The sequence below is a fragment of the Phallusia mammillata genome, chromosome 8 (assembly GCF_965637545.1).
Source record: "Phallusia mammillata chromosome 8, kaPhaMamm4.hap1.1, whole genome shotgun sequence".
Lineage (NCBI taxonomy): Eukaryota > Metazoa > Chordata > Ascidiacea > Phlebobranchia > Ascidiidae > Phallusia > Phallusia mammillata.
This window is the reverse complement of record NC_137259.1, coordinates 6,412,560-6,430,329: the sequence shown is the minus strand read 5'-3', so window position 1 is coordinate 6,430,329 and position 17,770 is coordinate 6,412,560. Positions and strand designations below refer to the sequence as shown.

The 17,770-nt window shown below is 38.0% G+C and overlaps 1 protein-coding gene across 2 annotated transcripts in view; it reads right to left on the bottom strand.

Moving 5' to 3' along the window:
- Positions 1 to 5,184: 5,184 nt before the first annotated feature.
- The window catches only part of LOC145204299 (thrombospondin-type laminin G domain and EAR repeat-containing protein-like), a 76,360-nt gene continuing 63,774 nt past the window's right edge, over positions 5,185 to 17,770 (bottom strand). For both annotated transcript variants that reach the window (XM_080076791.1, XM_080076790.1), the window contains 9 exons: positions 16,466 to 16,556; positions 15,654 to 15,753; positions 13,731 to 13,862; positions 12,603 to 12,832; positions 11,770 to 11,932; positions 9,938 to 10,182; positions 8,597 to 8,784; positions 8,147 to 8,248; positions 5,185 to 7,420 (listed from right to left, as the gene is read on the bottom strand). In XM_080076791.1, the coding sequence (XP_079932917.1) occupies positions 7,234 to 7,420; positions 8,147 to 8,248; positions 8,597 to 8,784; positions 9,938 to 10,182; positions 11,770 to 11,932; positions 12,603 to 12,832; positions 13,731 to 13,862; positions 15,654 to 15,753; positions 16,466 to 16,556 (1,438 nt within the window). In that variant the 3' untranslated portion in view covers positions 5,185 to 7,233. The remainder of the gene's footprint in view (positions 7,421 to 8,146; positions 8,249 to 8,596; positions 8,785 to 9,937; positions 10,183 to 11,769; positions 11,933 to 12,602; positions 12,833 to 13,730; positions 13,863 to 15,653; positions 15,754 to 16,465; positions 16,557 to 17,770) is intronic.

The window sequence follows — 17,770 nt, the reverse complement described above, 5'->3', positions numbered from 1 at the left end:
AAAAATCGGGTCAAAATTTTCGATTTTCAAAACCGGTTTAAACCGGTTTGGAGGTTCGGTAGGAGGCAGAAACCGGTCAAAACCAGTTTGAAACTGGAATATTCCGGCAAAAACCCACCATAAACCGGAATTTTGTTGAATTTTTGACCCTCAAAAATCGAAAAAATGGAAATGCTGTAGCCTTATGTTTTTTCAAAAATCGGGTCAAAATTTTCGATATTCAAAACCGGTTTAAACCGGTTTGGAGGTTCGGTAGGAGGCAGAAACCGGTCAAAACCAGTTTGAAACTGAAATATTCCGGCGAAAACCCACCGGAAACCGGATTTTTCTTCGATTTTTTGACCCCCAAAAATCGAAAAAACGGAAAGGCTATAGCCTTAGGGTTTTTTCAAAAATCTGGTCAAAATTTTCGATTTTCAAACCTGGTTTAAACCGTTTGGAGGTTCGGTAGGAGGCAGAAACCGGTCAAAACCAGTTTGAAACTGGATTATTCCGGCGAAAACCCACCATAAACCGGATTTTTCTTCAATTTTTGTCCGCCAAAAATCGAAAAAACGGAAAGGCTATATCCTTAGGTTTTTTTCAAAAATCGGGTCAAAATTTTCGATTTTCAAAACCGGTTTAAACCGGTTTGGAGGTTCGGTAGGAGGCAGAAACCGGTCAAAACCAGTTTGAAACTGGAATATTCCGGCGAAAACCTACCGAAAACCGGATTTTTCTTCGATTTTTTGACCGCCAAAAATCGAAAAAATGGAAAGGCTGTAGCCTTAGGGTTTTTTCAAAAATCGGGTCAAAATTTTCGATTTTCAAAATCGGTTTAAACCGGTTTGGAGGTTCGGTAGGAGGCAGAAACCGGTCAAAACCAGTTTGAAACTGGAATATTCCGGCAAAAACCCACCATAAACCGGAATTTTGTTGAATTTTTGACCCTCAAAAATCGAAAAAATGGAAATGCTGTAGCCTTAGGGTTTTTTCAAAAATCGGGTCAAAATTTTCGACTTTCAAAACCGGTTCAAACCGGTTTGGAGGTTCGGTAGGAGGCAGAAACCGGTCAAAACCAGTTTGAAACTGGAATATTCCGGCGAAAACCCACCGAAAACCGGATTTTTCTTCAATTTTTGACCCCCAAAAATCGAGAAAACGGAAAGGCTATAGCCTTATGTTTTTTCAAAAATCGGGTCAAAATTTTCGATATTCAAAACCGGTTTAAACCGGTTTGGAGGTTCGGTAGGAGGCAGAAACCGGTCAAAACCAGTTTGAAACTGGAATATTCCGGCGAAAACCCACCGGAAACCGGATTTTTCTTCGATTTTTTGACCCCCAAAAATCGAAAAAACGGAAAGGCTATAGCCTTAGGGTTTTTTCAAAAATCTGGTCAAAATTTTCGATTTTCAAACCTGGTTTAAACCGTTTGGAGGTTCGGTAGGAGGCAGAAACCGGTCAAAACCAGTTTGAAACTGGATTATTCCGGCGAAAACCCACCATAAACCGGATTTTTCTTCAATTTTTGGCCGCCAAAAATCGAAAAAACGGAAAGGCTATATCCTTAGGTTTTTTTCAAAAATCGGGTCAAAATTTTCGATTTTCAAAACCGGTTTAAACCGGTTTGGAGGTTCGGTAGGAGGCAGAAACCGGTCAAAACCAGTTTGAAACTGGAATATTCCGGCGAAAACCTACCGAAAACCGGATTTTTCTTCGATTTTTTGACCGCCAAAAATCGAAAAAATGGAAAGGCTGTAGCCTTAGGGTTTTTTCAAAAATCGGGTCACAATTTTCGATTTTCAAAACCGGTTTAAACCGGTTTGGAGGTTCGGTAGGAGGCAGAAACCGGTCAAAACCAGTTTGAAACTGGAATATTCCGGCGAAAACCCACCGAAAACCGGATTTTTCTTCGATTTTTTGACCCCCAAAAATCGAAAAAACGGAAAGGCTATATAGCCTTAGGTTTTCTCAAAAATCGGCTCAAAATTTTCGATATTCAAAACCGGTTCAAACCGGTTTGGAGGTTCGGTAGGAGGCAGAAACCGGTCAAAACCAGTTTGAAACTGGAATATTCCGGCGAAAACCCACCATAAACCGGATTTTTCTTCGATTTTTTGACCGCCAAAAATCGAAAAAACGGAAAGGCTGTAGCCTTAGGGTTTTTTCAAAAATCGGGTCAAAATTTTCGATTTTCAAAACTGGTTTAAACCGTTTGGAGGTTCGGTAGGAGGCAGAAACCGGTCAAAACCAGTTTGAAACTGGATTATTCCGGCGAAAACCCACCATAAACCGGATTTTTCTTCAATTTTTGTCCGCCAAAAATCGAAAAAACGGAAAGGCTATATCCTTAGGTTTTTTTCAAAAATCGGGTCAAAATTTTCGATTTTCAAAACCGGTTTAAACCGGTTTGGAGGTTCGGTAGGAGGCAGAAACCGGTCAAAACCAGTTTGAAACTGGAATATTCCGGCGAAAACCTACCGAAAACCGGATTTTTCTTCGATTTTTTGACCGCCAAAAATCGAAAAAATGGAAAGGCTGTAGCCTTAGGGTTTTTTCAAAAATCGGGTCAAAATTTTCGATTTTCAAAATCGGTTTAAACCGGTTTGGAGGTTCGGTAGGAGGCAGAAACCGGTCAAAACCAGTTTGAAACTGGAATATTCCGGCAAAAACCCACCATAAACCGGAATTTTGTTGAATTTTTGACCCTCAAAAATCGAAAAAATGGAAATGCTGTAGCCTTAGGGTTTTTTCAAAAATCGGGTCAAAATTTTCGACTTTCAAAACCGGTTCAAACCGGTTTGGAGGTTCGGTAGGAGGCAGAAACCGGTCAAAACCAGTTTGAAACTGGAATATTCCGGCGAAAACCCACCGAAAACCGGATTTTTCTTCAATTTTTGACCCCCAAAAATCGAGAAAACGGAAAGGCTATAGCCTTATGTTTTTTCAAAAATCGGGTCAAAATTTTCGATATTCAAAACCGGTTTAAACCGGTTTGGAGGTTCGGTAGGAGGCAGAAACCGGTCAAAACCAGTTTGAAACTGGAATATTCCGGCGAAAACCCACCGGAAACCGGATTTTTCTTCGATTTTTTGACCCCCAAAAATCGAAAAAACGGAAAGGCTATAGCCTTAGGGTTTTTTCAAAAATCTGGTCAAAATTTTCGATTTTCAAACCTGGTTTAAACCGTTTGGAGGTTCGGTAGGAGGCAGAAACCGGTCAAAACCAGTTTGAAACTGGATTATTCCGGCGAAAACCCACCATAAACCGGATTTTTCTTCAATTTTTGGCCGCCAAAAATCGAAAAAACGGAAAGGCTATATCCTTAGGTTTTTTTCAAAAATCGGGTCAAAATTTTCGATTTTCAAAACCGGTTTAAACCGGTTTGGAGGTTCGGTAGGAGGCAGAAACCGGTCAAAACCAGTTTGAAACTGGAATATTCCGGCGAAAACCTACCGAAAACCGGATTTTTCTTCGATTTTTTGACCGCCAAAAATCGAAAAAATGGAAAGGCTGTAGCCTTAGGTTTTTTTCAAAAATCGGGTCACAATTTTCGATTTTCAAAACCGGTTTAAACCGGTTTGGAGGTTCGGTAGGAGGCAGAAACCGGTCAAAACCAGTTTGAAACTGGAATATTCCGGCGAAAACCCACCGAAAACCGGATTTTTCTTCGATTTTTTGACCCCCAAAAATCGAAAAAACGGAAAGGCTATATAGCCTTAGGTTTTCTCAAAAATCGGCTCAAAATTTTCGACTATCAAAACCGGTTCAAACCGGTTCAAACCGGTTTGGAGGTTCGGTAGGAGGCAGAAACCGGTCAAAACCAGTTTGAAACTGGAATATTCCGGCGAAAACCCACCATAAACCGGATTTTTCTTCGATTTTTTGACCGCCAAAAATCGAAAAAACGGAAAGGCTGTAGCCTTAGGGTTTTTTCAAAAATCGGGTCAAAATTTTCGATTTTCAAAACTGGTTTAAACCGGTTTGGAGGTTCGGTAGGAGGCAGAAACCGGTCAAAACCAGTTTGAAACTGGAATATTCCGGCGAAAACCCACCGAAAACCGGATTTTTCTTGAATTTTTGACCATCAAAAATCGAAAAAACGGAAAGGCTATACCTTAGGTTTTCTCAAAAATCGGCTCAAAATTTTTGATTTTCAAAACCGGTTCAAACCGGTTTGGAGGTTCGGTAGGAGGCAGAAACCGGTCAAAACCAGTTTGAAACTGGAATATTCCGGCGAAAACCTACCGAAAACCGGATTTTTCTTCGATTTTTTGACCGCCAAAAATCGAAAAAATGGAAAGGCTGTAGCCTTAGGGTTTTTTCAAAAATCGGGTCAAAATTTTCGGTTTTCAAAACCGGTTCAAACCGGTTTGGAGGTTCGGTAGGAGGATCAAAACCAGTTTGAAACTGGAATATTCCGGCGAAAACCCACCGAAAACCGGATTTTTCTTCAATTTTTGTCCTACAAAAATCGAAAAAAACGGAAAGGCTATAGCCTTAGGTTTTTTTCAAAAATCGGGTCAAAATTTTCGATTTTCAAAACCGGTTTGGAGGTTCGGTAGGAGGCAGAAACCGGTCAAAACCAGTTTGAAACTGGAATATTCCGGCGAAAACCGAATTTTTCTTCAATTTTTGACCCCCCAAAATCGAAAAAAAACGGAAAGGCTATAGCCTTAGAGTTTTTTCAAAAATCAGGTCAAAATTTTCTATATTCAAAACCGGTTTGGAGGTTCGGTAGGAGGCAGAAACGGGTCAAAACCAGTTTGAAACTGGAATATTCCTTCGAAAACCCACCGAAAACCGGATTTTTCTTCAATTTTTTACCCCAAAAATCGAAAAAACGGAAAGGCCTGAAGTTTTTTGAGGCATTTCTGAATTTGAGGCTTGTACACTTTTTTGAAATGACCTGCATGTTTTGAATCTTTTCTTACCGTCTCAGTGATCCCAACGTTACTTGTTTTTTTTTTTCATATTCTGCGAAATATCCTTCACAACCGGTTTGGAATCTGAAATGAGGGTCGATCTGATCTGGTTGCTAATGTTATGTTGTTGCAATGTTACACATGTTTTTTTCCCGGGAGAAATATATTAAATGATTCACCTATTCTTGTTTCTGTTTCAACAAGTTTACGACGCTTTCAGTTCCCAGTTCAGATATGCTGATTTTATCTTTCTGCTCAGGTATCTTTTGGCACTCCAGTGTCATTTGTGTGTGGTTTACCCGTGCAATGAAAGTATACAAAAAAATGATTTTCTAAAAACGAATCACGAAAAACGAATCGACGTATGCAATGTGACACGATAGAATGGCCTAAACAGACTAGAAAACACAAATTAAAACACAGAAATATGCTGAATAGCAATGGTTTCAAAACTTCCATTGAAAAAACACGTATTATCTAAACTTTGAAAACATGATAAGGCTGTGGATTTTTTAAGTCATTTAAGGGAAGTTTCATAGTTAAATTATTGTGGGTCGTGTGAGGGGCTGCTTGGCGGCCTGACTAAGCATAAACATATTAGCGAAAAATACAATCATACAAACATAAAAAATACTGCATTTCGAACATCACAAGTAGATTTAATCAATTGCGTAAACATGCTTTTTTTGTATATGTGTACCACATTATATTGTAGCTGATATAATCAGAGTCGTCGGTATCAGAAAATAACGTAGCCTTGCTTATAATAACTCTATTTGTATAAAATTTTCAATAGTTGTGTGTATAAGACTGCTAAATTACTTTTCAAAATCCAGTGGTGTAACGGGTTGAAAGAAAGGCCTACCCTAAACCAATAAACTTGTGAACGCAATGGTTTAAAAATACCAGCATAGAAACTAAATACTGCAACAAATGCATTAATCAAGACGATTTGACTCGACCAAAGACACAATACAAAAACTGTCGACAATCGAAAACGAAAATAGTGAGGCATGGCGACTACAAACGTATATTTGTCGCGGGAATAGAACATGCTGAAACGCAATACCCTAAAAAATAATAACAGAAAAAAAATCGCCGAAAACCAAAATGGAAACTAAACAATTAAACATTTCGTGTTTGAGGCTATTTTTTCACACTTTAAATGCTGTGGGTTTAAGAGGTAGTGCGAAAAAAATTGTGTTTCGGCCTGATATATCAAACATCGACCTTATTGAGAAACTTTATGGGACAAAATTGGCTAAGAAATATGGTATTGTTTTCTATACCCCTTACAAAGCAAAGCATTCTTCAGGCATTTTTTACCTGATTTTTGCAATGGTGCCGCCCTTTTGTAAATTAGAGATAAGAGGCAATCGCTAAAAAATCGTTACGAGTTATTATGCCACAATCTAAGGGACCGCAAACCCATTGTTGATAACCGTTTTCCTAAATTTTCTGTGAGAAAACTTTTTTTTCCAGAAAGTTAGCTGTGGTGTTGCACTCGTTTTTGTGTTATCAGGTTTTGAGCGAATTTGAGCTAGTATGTTATGTTTTACACGCTATACAAATCTTCTTAATACGGAAAATGTGTAAAATCATTTTACTGCAAAGCTATACGTGCAAAGGTGATAAAAAAATTAACCCACACATTTGACATTCTCGTCATATCAAATAAACACAAGTTGATCTAGTAGGCAAACCACTATTTTAGGGCACGTTAGCTTTAAAAGCGCATTGGGCCCTTTTACAGCTATAAAAAAGTGTGTTAAAACGCATAAACCTTCCAATTACAGTCAATTTCATAGTAGCTACCAAAACAAGTTAAAAGGCTTCATTTTTGGATGTTAACACACTTCTAATTTCATCTAAAACTAACAGGTTAAATTCTCAACACGTTATGCCGTAGTTGGTAAAAATTTATCCTCTAAACATCGACTGCAATCTTGCAAATAGAGCCTTGCTGCTAGCCTAGTTGCACTTTGTACGCAGTGGTATCACAGTTAGGCGAATATGCTGAAAAAATCAAACCTACTTAAAAAGTTACAAAACGCCATGCAGTCAATTCCAAAACTTACAAAACAGGAAATAAAAAAGGCTTGTTCATGAAAATAGGTTTGGGTGCCAAGGACCAGCTCAGCACTACATTAATAAATATGCTGCATCTCTCAAATAACAACACGGGGTCAGGAGGGGTCGTCGTCACTAGAGGTCAGAGGTCATCGCGCTGAGGTATTCATGTTGCCAGTTGGCATGTGTTGTGGGAAAAAAGGTAAAAGAACTGGTAACGACGGGATATACGAAAAAAGGCACTAGAAGCCCAATTGCGTTAATAAGTCACTATCTTGTAAAGCTTTGAGCCCAGGGGGTCTTTGCTCCGGTAATCGGATGATGCTGATGTTTTCGGGTTGGAAACTGCGAGGTAGTGATCACCGTTGATCGGTATGTAGTCGATGTCAAGAGCGCTACCGAATGGCAAAGTGTGCTCAAGCACAAATTTCTCATAACCTTTCCACCTGTTCGAAATGTAAGCATTATAGTCTGACTTTGGTTTGCGGTAATTAATACATATCTGAGGCAGAGTTGTAGGTCGGGCCGGGCTTTTCGACCGGGTTCAAGCTTGGGTTTCTTCAAAAAACGGGCTTGTTTCGGGCCCGACTTTACACTCTGTGTCAGTATTTTTTTTTGAATAAATTGATCCAGCTATACAGCCAGTTGCTGGACCTGACCCAATGTCAAACAGCTTTGAAACGCCTTGTTCGAAACCAACTGTCTAGTGTGTTCGTTGTGTTGGTCATTTCTGAGGCTTCAGTGCCTGTCAATCAAACTTTTGGGCCTAAACGGGCTTCTCAAGAACGATTCGGGTTCGAGCCAGATTTCGGGCTTGTACTTTTTCAGGCCCGTTTACAACTCTGATCGGTGTTAGGCAGCAAGGGATCAGTTTTACCTACACGTTTTTCCGAAAGTGTTGGTCAGTTTGTTGCTTTACCCAATCGGATCAAAAAGTCCGCACACTTACAGTATCGCAGTGCGCCAGGCTCACGGCTGATCCCAGTTATGAATTTATGTTCATCTTAACTTTACACTCCAAGTATAAGTTTAACTTTTTGTGAGTTTAAGCAGCACAGTATTTTGGATAGTGTGTATCAAGTATTTGTGTAGAATAAAATAAGATTTGTTGTTATTGTTTGTTATAATAATTATATGAGTAAAGTTGTCCCACAGAATTTTGCAAAATTTACCTGTATATTTTCACATTAGGCGTTCCATCGTCAATTGCAAATGTACTTGTTACAGCAAGAAAATATTGAGCACCAATAGTGAAAAACTCCCAGTCATATGCACTGCAAAAAAGCAATAAAAATGTGATAATCACAAATGTATTACCCTCAATCTTTGGTTCAATATTGGAGAAAAAACGTTAAATTGCATTTTTTTGAGCAGTGATTATGTGGTATCTATAATAAATCCAAAAATTTGTAAAATTAATGTACAACGCATTGAGAGTTTGGACTTTAAATCCCTAGGATGCACATAGGTTAAAAACAGTATTAATTTTGACAAATAGCTTAGGAAAGCACATTTTCGTAGGATTGTGCAAATCGGTACGTTGTCAATCAAAGCATTTGAAAATTTGATGTAAAACGCATTGAAAAGCGACGTGAAACCAAAGTTACATTTTCGGCACTTACTTTTGTGTGGATATTTTTTGGTAGACATGAAACTGGCGCTGAAAGAGGTTAAGTTCGTAAATTACGGAGTCTGTACTGTTCACTTTGTCCTCTCGCCGAATAGGTCGAGTGGAATTTACTGCGTTTGCAACCACCAAAAAATAACGGTCGTTGATCTTAAAAAATTCCCAATCCGTTGCACCATAAGTCTGCAAAACGAATAAAATTGATAGTCTGAAACTTATACAACCATGGCTATTATTGTGAAAGCATCGACAAATAATAAGCTGGAGAGTGCACTCTGTTTTGATCTATAAGGTCTCATCAGTGCAGCTGGTGACGAGAGATCGGCCGTATTGGCTGGTGTACACATCCAACGGCACTCCAGTTTGTTGGTAGTAACAGGGTAAAGCCACATCCTCTGTATGGTGTATGCCCAGTTGTGGCATTGCACAGACTAGTTGAGGGATGTTTTTTTACCCTGCTGTTACTGGTTTTTACCGTGAAGGGCCGTTGAATGACTACACTAGCCAATACGGCCGATCTCTCGTCACCAGCTGCACTGGTGAGACCTTACAGGTCAAAACAGTGTGCACTGTCCGCAGCTAATGGATTTTATACTGCCCGTGAATTATTATTCAGTGCTAGAAAAATGTAGGTATATCAATACGTTTAAACAGAATTTATATACAGCGCAACTTCTAAACTAACTGTTATAACTTTCGTAAAATTGAATTACAATAACTAATTGCAAGCAAAAACTGCAACGCATTTTGAAACTGCTAAGATAAATACATTCATACTGGGATCAGCTCTAAAGCGTCCATGTAGACCAGCAATCATTTTGAAACAGAATCTTTCATAAACAAAAACGGCTAATTTTTAAGAGCAAAACTATTATGTACACCAGGGGTGTGCAACCTGCGGCAAATGCGGCCCTTGATTAAAGGTTGTGCGGCCCGCAGTGACGCTTGGATTTCAAATGCACTGGCAAACGAGTTTAACTACTATATATTTTTGAGCAGATTGATGCGCCCGGTGCTATTTTTTGTGACCTGACAAAATGTGACTAGAATCAAATGCGAATTTACTTGTAGTGAAGCATATTTGGTAGTTAACAAAGGGAAATCACCTTGTGTTATACACAGGTGCGGCCCGCGATCAAATTTTGACAACTATATTTGGCCCCACAGTAACAAAGGTTGCACACCCCTGATGTACACAATGTACGGTGTTATATATTTTGAGTAAAAAGATCAAAGTCAGTGTTTGGGTGTAAAACATCACGACGTTTCGACAGTTTCTTTTGTTATCGTCAGGTAAAATAAAACCAGCAGAAGGGAAAACAATTAGAAAACTTACAACAATATCTTGATAGTTGTCAAACTTCAAAGTCGGAGAGAACGCGCAGAATATAGGCGACGGGACAACGAAAGAGTCTTGATGATATGCTGAGGCGAACACGAGGCAGAAAACTGAATTTTCCACAGAGAAAAAGGTCACGTCGACAGCTCCTTTAGTTTCAAGATACTGGAAAACTTCAAAGCGTCCATCCCTGAACTCGAAAATTACCGAGCGCGGATTTGAAACAAACCCACCTTCCTGGCCTGCAATAACAAAAAGATTTCAAGAATTTAATTTGATGAAAGCATGACGGTATAACATGATAAGTAAGCTGCAGGCAGTGCAAACAGTTTCGACTTGTAAGGTTGTAATTTGTGCTTATGTTTAAAACAGGCATGCAGACGTTTAAATGTGGTGTCCGAGCTGACTTTAAGCATTTTTGCATCTGACATACTAAAAATACTGCACTGAAAATATGTTGGCCCAGTCGGCTTTGAAACCCACAACAAAAATCAATAGACATGGTATAGGGACTATAGCCGGTTTAGAAAGGTTTTTAATAAACAAACATAAGAACTCACATAACATAAAGTTTGCTATATACCGATAGATGGCGTAAAGGACACAGTTATTTTAATTAGACTGGAATAGGGTCAGTTAGTTTTAAATACTATTTTTTTTTGAAAGCTTCACTCTGGAATCAATGGCCCTATGCGTCAGCACTTTTACAGATTTTTCCTTTTAATTATTCACTAGTGCTCTTTGCGCCACCTATCGGTATTTGAAGGTCAAAAACAGGTTTTAAAGCCTTAAAGACACCTTACTTTACAAAGTGCTAAACAAGTCATGACCCTTAATGCTTGACATCGCCCTGGTTATAGTGCACAACTGCGAGATAAAACTCAGTCAGGCATAAAAAACTTAACGACAATTTAATTCAGTTGGAACACATTTAATGTTAACAGCTAGAATCATGGAAAATGTTAGCTAACCGATTTATCAGTTTCAGAATATCATCTGTCGATTGTTGGAAAACTAAGGTAATAGTCCACTTTCTACATGGATCCGGTGCCCTCTAGCGCCACCTAGCAGCTAATACAGCTTTAAATGATTTCCAGACTTTGTGCAAAGCAATATTACTCCGACATGAGTTGGATAAAAGCTGAGTAAGGATTTATTAAACCGTGAATCTTCTGATCAAAGCAGTTGCCGCTGACAGGTCACTATTCCTTTCATTTAATGCCAGCATAAACTTTGCTGGCTGCCGGGTACGCCCTCCTGTCACTGTTACTCATAACCAGCTCGAAATATTGAACGGATCACGGGCGAAAAACAAACAGGGGTTGGGATTTTAGGTCTGCTGCGTATATTGGCTGTAAAATTCTTGATTAAAGAAAACAGTGCGTGGCTTTGGTTCCCACAGTTTCTTGCAATTGTTGAAAGTCTGCCCCTTTGTGGTGCGTGGCGTACGAGTCTAGACGCTAAGCAGAGGAAGTTAAAATGAAAGGTTTTTGCAAATTTTAAAAACAACTTGATTTATTAGGAATCCAATGATGTCGTTTGGTAGGATATTATTGTGTATATTAAATTGATGAAAAAGGGGTAAACACTTGAAACACGCAAAATCAATTTTTAATTGGGAAAAATATATGTACTTGTAAACAAACTGCCTTAGTGCTCAAGAATACGAAGTTTATAAATCAAGGAAAATTTATGGTCAGGCAAAAATTGGCAATTGGTCCAAAATTTTACCATAAATCACCACAGTTGCGTATTAGAAGATAAATAAACGACCTACCAACCAAAAATCATTATTCTAATGTAAACTACCGTATATAAAACACAATTACCGTAGTCGGCCACAGCTAGGAAATGGCGGCCATCTTGAGAGAAGAATTCGCTATTTCTTGCATTCACAACTACTAGTCTTTGCGATAAAACGAACTTTCGTCGTCTCCTTGCCCACCGGAAGATAATACAGTTGGATGAAAGGACTGATGCTGCGAGGTAGTTCTGTAAATGATGGCTCACGATGAAAATTACCCAAAACAAAATGGTGGCACCCGCATGTAGGCCTATATTTTGTTTATATACACAGTAAATATAAAACAGTCAACAGTCAACAAACAACAAAAAACTGTTCGAAAACCTTTGGGTAATTTTTTAGCGTTAAAATAAAAAAAACGTTTTAAACTATAACATTGAATGTACAATACAAAACTGGACCATTATTATTCATCTAATATGCATGTTCGTCTGGAAAATTGCCATGTAATATTAGCAGGTATTCTTAGGAATCAAAACTCCTCCTTTTGCTCTGAACAAAATGGACTTTTTAGGCAGTTTTTTTTGCAAATTAAAGAAAGCTAAAACTATACAAAGCAATTTAGCCCTTCACACTATCGATCCTAAAACGCGAGAATTTGAAACGGATTTCAATGTTTTAAATCGTCGGCTTATTATCTGTCTATTTGTGTATACTCTTTACCGCTGTCCATTTCTAAATTATGATATTACTCAATAGCTTGATACCATTTGTTAGGGTGAGAAAAGACAGTTTAAGCCGGTACGCCGTCTGTTGTACAAAAAATGAACATTAATTCATTTAATTCATAGTGTTAGCTACTTGCACTATAGCTTATTCGAAACCTAATTGAGCATTTTTTGCTCGGTTTCAACTTACGTCATATCCAATTTGAAAGAAATTCCAGTGCATTACATTGTTGATTGGAATATTTTGGAAAGGGTTAAACCGAGTGCCGTCCCATTTCATAATTTGGGAAGAACCTCCTGCCCCACCTGCCGTTGCGAGAAACAACCCAACCCCATCGATTTTAAACCACTCCATCGAGACGGTGGCATTCTCGAAGTTTATGTCGTCATAGTCGATGACGTAATCCATTCGTTCCCTGCCTGTCAAAAATAAAAAGTTTACAAATCGGTTCAAAAATTTGAACAAGTTTTTCGGAAAAAATCGCTAGGAAATAAAAATCATGTCGAAATCAGAAAAAGAATTATAGCCTACGATATTTTTACAAGATGAAAATATTTAAAACGGAAAAAAATCGAAAAGGGAAAAAGAAAGTTAGATTCAAATGGTAAAGCAAAAGCGTCAGTTCAACAGTTACAACACAAGATTAAAATATTCCAAAACACAATCTTTAAATGTACAAAACTTCTTACAAATCAGCAAAAAAGGGTAACCTGACGTAACAAAAACAGTACTATATTTGCCAAACGGAAGGACCAAACTATCATGAAAGGTGGGTTATTACGTCATCGGTGCGTTTACGTGAAAAGTTTATACCGTGGTGACGAAGATTTGCGAATAATCTCCATAGAATTAAGTCTATATAATGCCGGGCCTGTATGTTGGGTATTGTGGCTTAACTACTGTTTGTTGTGAAATGAATTCGTATCAAACAAACTTTGACGTTGAAGAATAAGAAGATTTTTTGCGGTGTTTAAAAGCTGATTTGCAGTCAGCTGTAAACCGTATTCGGGCAATATTTATGGATCACTTTTTTAAACGGAAATCCTCCTTTACCAGGAAACAATTTTATTCTAAATGTAGAAAAGTTGTAATTCCATCGAGAACTAGCAAAAACAAATAATTGTGAAAAATAATTTGCTCTAAAAGCAGTAAAGTTCTTTCAGCAAAGCACTCTTTTCAGTTTATTAAAAAAATGAACACAAAAACCTTTGGGAATAGAAATTTTCGTAACCCCTTTTCCTTATTTAAAATAATGTGTTTTTTAGTTTTGCTTTCTTTCAAGGTTTTCGATCTCATTTGCACCATTCTGTGTCCCACCTCCACGCACTTGTTGGAATGTTGTTCCTGTGCAGACTTCCATGCTTTTGTCTTCTTTGTACATTAAAGTCCCGCGTTGATCCAAGGAGCAATCGATCTTCTGTTTATCCGATTCGAATAACACACCTTGACCTACAAAATTAATAAACAGTAACGTTTGCAATTTGCAACGATTGTAGGGTGTTTTTTTCTATTATTTTGTAACAAGTCGTAAAGTGTACCACAAAAAGAGGGTATATGGCATAAACTCGATGTTATACACAAAGTATTAGTTTATGCCTAGTTGTGGCATCGAACAGATTGGGTATGGCATGACTGTTTAGCTGTTACTCACAACATACTTGAGTGCATTAATATGGCTGCACTAGCCTATACGGCTAATGTATTGGTTTTTGTTGCATCCAACAGATTTAAGTGACTTAATGTCGCTACAATGGCCTATGTGGTCAATGTATTGTCACAAGCTGTACTGATGTGACCTGTCAGGTCAAAACGGTGTGTTATGATGTCTCTACAGCCTTTTTAAAAAATGTTATTTTATTTGGAAAAGAGTTTACCTAAATAGTTGTGGATCAAGTTTGGTACCAGTTTGATATGTGTATTACGATATGAATCCCGAATCCCGTTCACAGAAATATAAATTATACCATACTGTGTGAGTTTCATAATTCAAGACTGCACATCCAAGTTTAAACAACGTTTTCCTAGTGCGTCGAACAATTAATTTGTGTTCTTCACTTTTCAGACAAGTTACCCAACTTCACATTCAACTATTTGCTGTCTATATTAGTCACACTTAATTCAATCATTAATCCTATCAATCATTTAGAAAGAAACAGCAGCTGAGCTTAAAATTTGACGGCATTGACGACAAAAAGCCGACACAGCCTGACTCAAAGTAGGTGTTGTAGTATTGGTATACAGCAAAGAATGGAGACAATATAAACATACCCAGGTGTGATGACTTAATGATTCATAGGGACGTCATGAGACAAAGCAAAGATTCTTCGAATTTTGACCCAAGGGTGGGAAATCTTAATATATGTCTGACACCTAGGTATGTTTATGAGTTTTTGTGCCTGAGTAAATAAAGTTGGTCGAGTTTTGAACTTTGAACCCGGCGTGTTTGGTTGTCTTTGGTTTGGGCAAATAGTTTACGTGGCTTGAATGTGTGCCATGTCGTTATTTGCAGTGAATGTCCAGAAAACAGGAGCTTCAAATTTTGAATTTTTGGTCGATGTAAAACAATAATGCCACTGTATAAGCCGTTTGGATAAGGCATAGCCGCCTTTGTCTCAAGGGGCTGATATAAAACAAGGTCATTTCCAAACCTTTTGTGTTGCCCGAAGATGGGGCTTTAGTTGTTTAAATTATGTTTTGGAAACGTACAAAACAGGTCCCATTTTTTCAACTTTTCCCTTAAAAATACATTCTCGCAAAAATACCATGATAGAAATAAAAATACCGTTAAATGCTAAAACCTTTCGGTGATTTCACTTTAACTATTTCATTACAAGTATTCGATTTTGCGCAATAGATGCTTAGATTCAATAAAAATCATAATTACGTATTTGTGTCACTTCAAAATTGGATCGTTTCTACCCGCTGCTTTACTTAGTTACGAGGTAGCAACGGATTGAACGAGGCAGCGTGTTGACAAATCGAGTATTACTTCAAAACGGTTTTGCAAATTAATCAAAAATTTATTAAAACAATTCATAAACTAGGATGAATCACAAAATCACAATCACTTGAGCATGAAAAATTAGGCACGGGTTTGTAAATAAACGTTTTGTTTGTAGATCCGAAAATCGCTAATCTTGCTTTTAGCTGTAAATATATGCACATTAAAACTGCTCCACCTTTATTCTATCAAATAAAATGACAAATTGAGAGATAGGTAAAAATGATTTTTTGACCAACCTGCAGGCGTTCCAGGCGCCCCAAACGGAGGGTTAGTTGAGGGACAGATCCTTGTTGTGGCATCTGATCCAGAGAAAAGTACCAACTGACGAAGAAGACCCTACAAAATCGAAAATAGGATGTAAGGATTAGTAATAGGCGTGGCACTTGAAACTACATTAAAACGAAAACTCCAGCCTTCATATTGGCGACAATAATTGCGAGTCACAAAAGTTAAGACAAAGTGGTCTTCGCGCTAATGTGGCGATATGGCGTGTTTTTTCCGATGTAATGGTTCACTGAGAATCATGTTACTAATTGGGCACAGCAATTGATGCTTGGGTAGAATTTCGCGAGGTGACAAACTATCTGGGAAAATTGTCGATTTGGTTGTAAGTAAGTGTGATTTAAGTGGACGACACGATTTGCCATTATCAATTATGGGGCCTTACTTTGCACGAGAAACCGTTTGGAAGTTCCCAAAGGATTTGGATTTATTTTGAAGTGCAAATTTGCGCTAAGACTTTTTTGTATATAATAGGCTTTTTGTTTTGCAATAATTGGCAGCTTTAACTTTCATAAACCTTTTTTACATAACCTACCTTTTTTAGAAAATTTAGGTAAAAAAGGGTAAGGGCAACTTTTAGTGAGTAAAAAATCGTTTCTTCTGGGATCTACCATTCAAAAGATCAGATAACAAAAATACACTTCAAGTGTAGGACTCATTCCAATAGATTGACCCATGCAACAAAAGTACTGTTTATCAAAGGTATATGAGTTTAAAGTTGATACGTTAAATACAAAAACAGTTTGGAAGTGCATCAATCTCTTACCGTAAATTGTTTCGTCTTTTTCCGTCGACTTGCTACAAAGATCCTGGTGTTTCTGATATTCATCCGCTTCGGGAAAGGAACAAGCAATTCTCTGCAACAAAAGAAAAAAAACATAAGAACCTGTTCGCCAAATTTGCATAATAAATGACGGATAGTACAGGGCACGCAGAGTTACTTCCTTAAAATATATGAGCATTAACCCTGTTGTGTACCAAGATATACTGGTTATTGCTTTGGTTTGAGTACTTTAGCTAAGATACCAGAATCTGTGTACAATTGTACACATTGTACATCCTAAGTTTTGAAATATCTTGAACCAAACTGAGTCCGCAAACTCACGCCATTTAAGCCAAGATATCATCAAAGTTGAACTTAAAAGTTTTACGAAAGCATGCATAGCGCCAATAGTTTTCCCGGAATGGACAATGACATTTACGTTTTGACTTATATTACCCAAGTTATATAAACATGACAGCACTTGCTCCTACATTTAAATCATTTCCAGGCGCCAAACAGGCAAATGTCAGGCTTAGCAATTGGCTGCTATGCGAGAAACAGCTTTAACTTTGATCTTGTCCGAAATTGAGTGATAAGTGGGCAGGTTTAGTCACGTGAGAACCCTGACGTCACCTGTTACGAAGGATCAAGGTCAAGAGCGTCAGCCTCAATCATGATCAAGTTACAAAAAGAACTCGAACACAAAAAATCGTTAACTTCGATTCTCAATAGCCTAAGTATTGTACCAGTGACCCGCTGCAAGATCATGACGTAGATTGGTGTCACAGATCATTGCGTATCAGTCACGTGTCAATTCTGTTGCCGATTTTCGAGTCCCTTACCCTACAGAAAACGACAAAGCATGCTAAAACGTGTTTTTATGTCAATGCGGTCGTTTCCATGAGTTTTAGGCTGTGGATTTATCAAGATCAAGTCGCAATGATCCGCAAGTTTTGTGGTTTCTGGACAGAAAGTCTATTGTATCCAAACGTGTATGCCACAATGGTCAGAAGGGGCGCACTAGGGCAAATATACACACATAAAAGCTTCTAAAACAATGTATGAACGCCTAAACGCCTAAATTCAAAGCAGAATAAAAAGTTGCCGCGTGTATTTTAAAATCTTTGTGTATAACAAGCAACCAATCCATCAAGATATAATATTCAAGTATTGGTTTGCTTTATATGACATTTAACAAAACCCTACTGTAGTTAAAAGCCTTTTGAAGAATTCTTAAATCTCGGTTACCGTTATAGCCGCAAAAGTGTGCAAAGCAAATACAAAGTAAGCCTACTCAAACATACAATA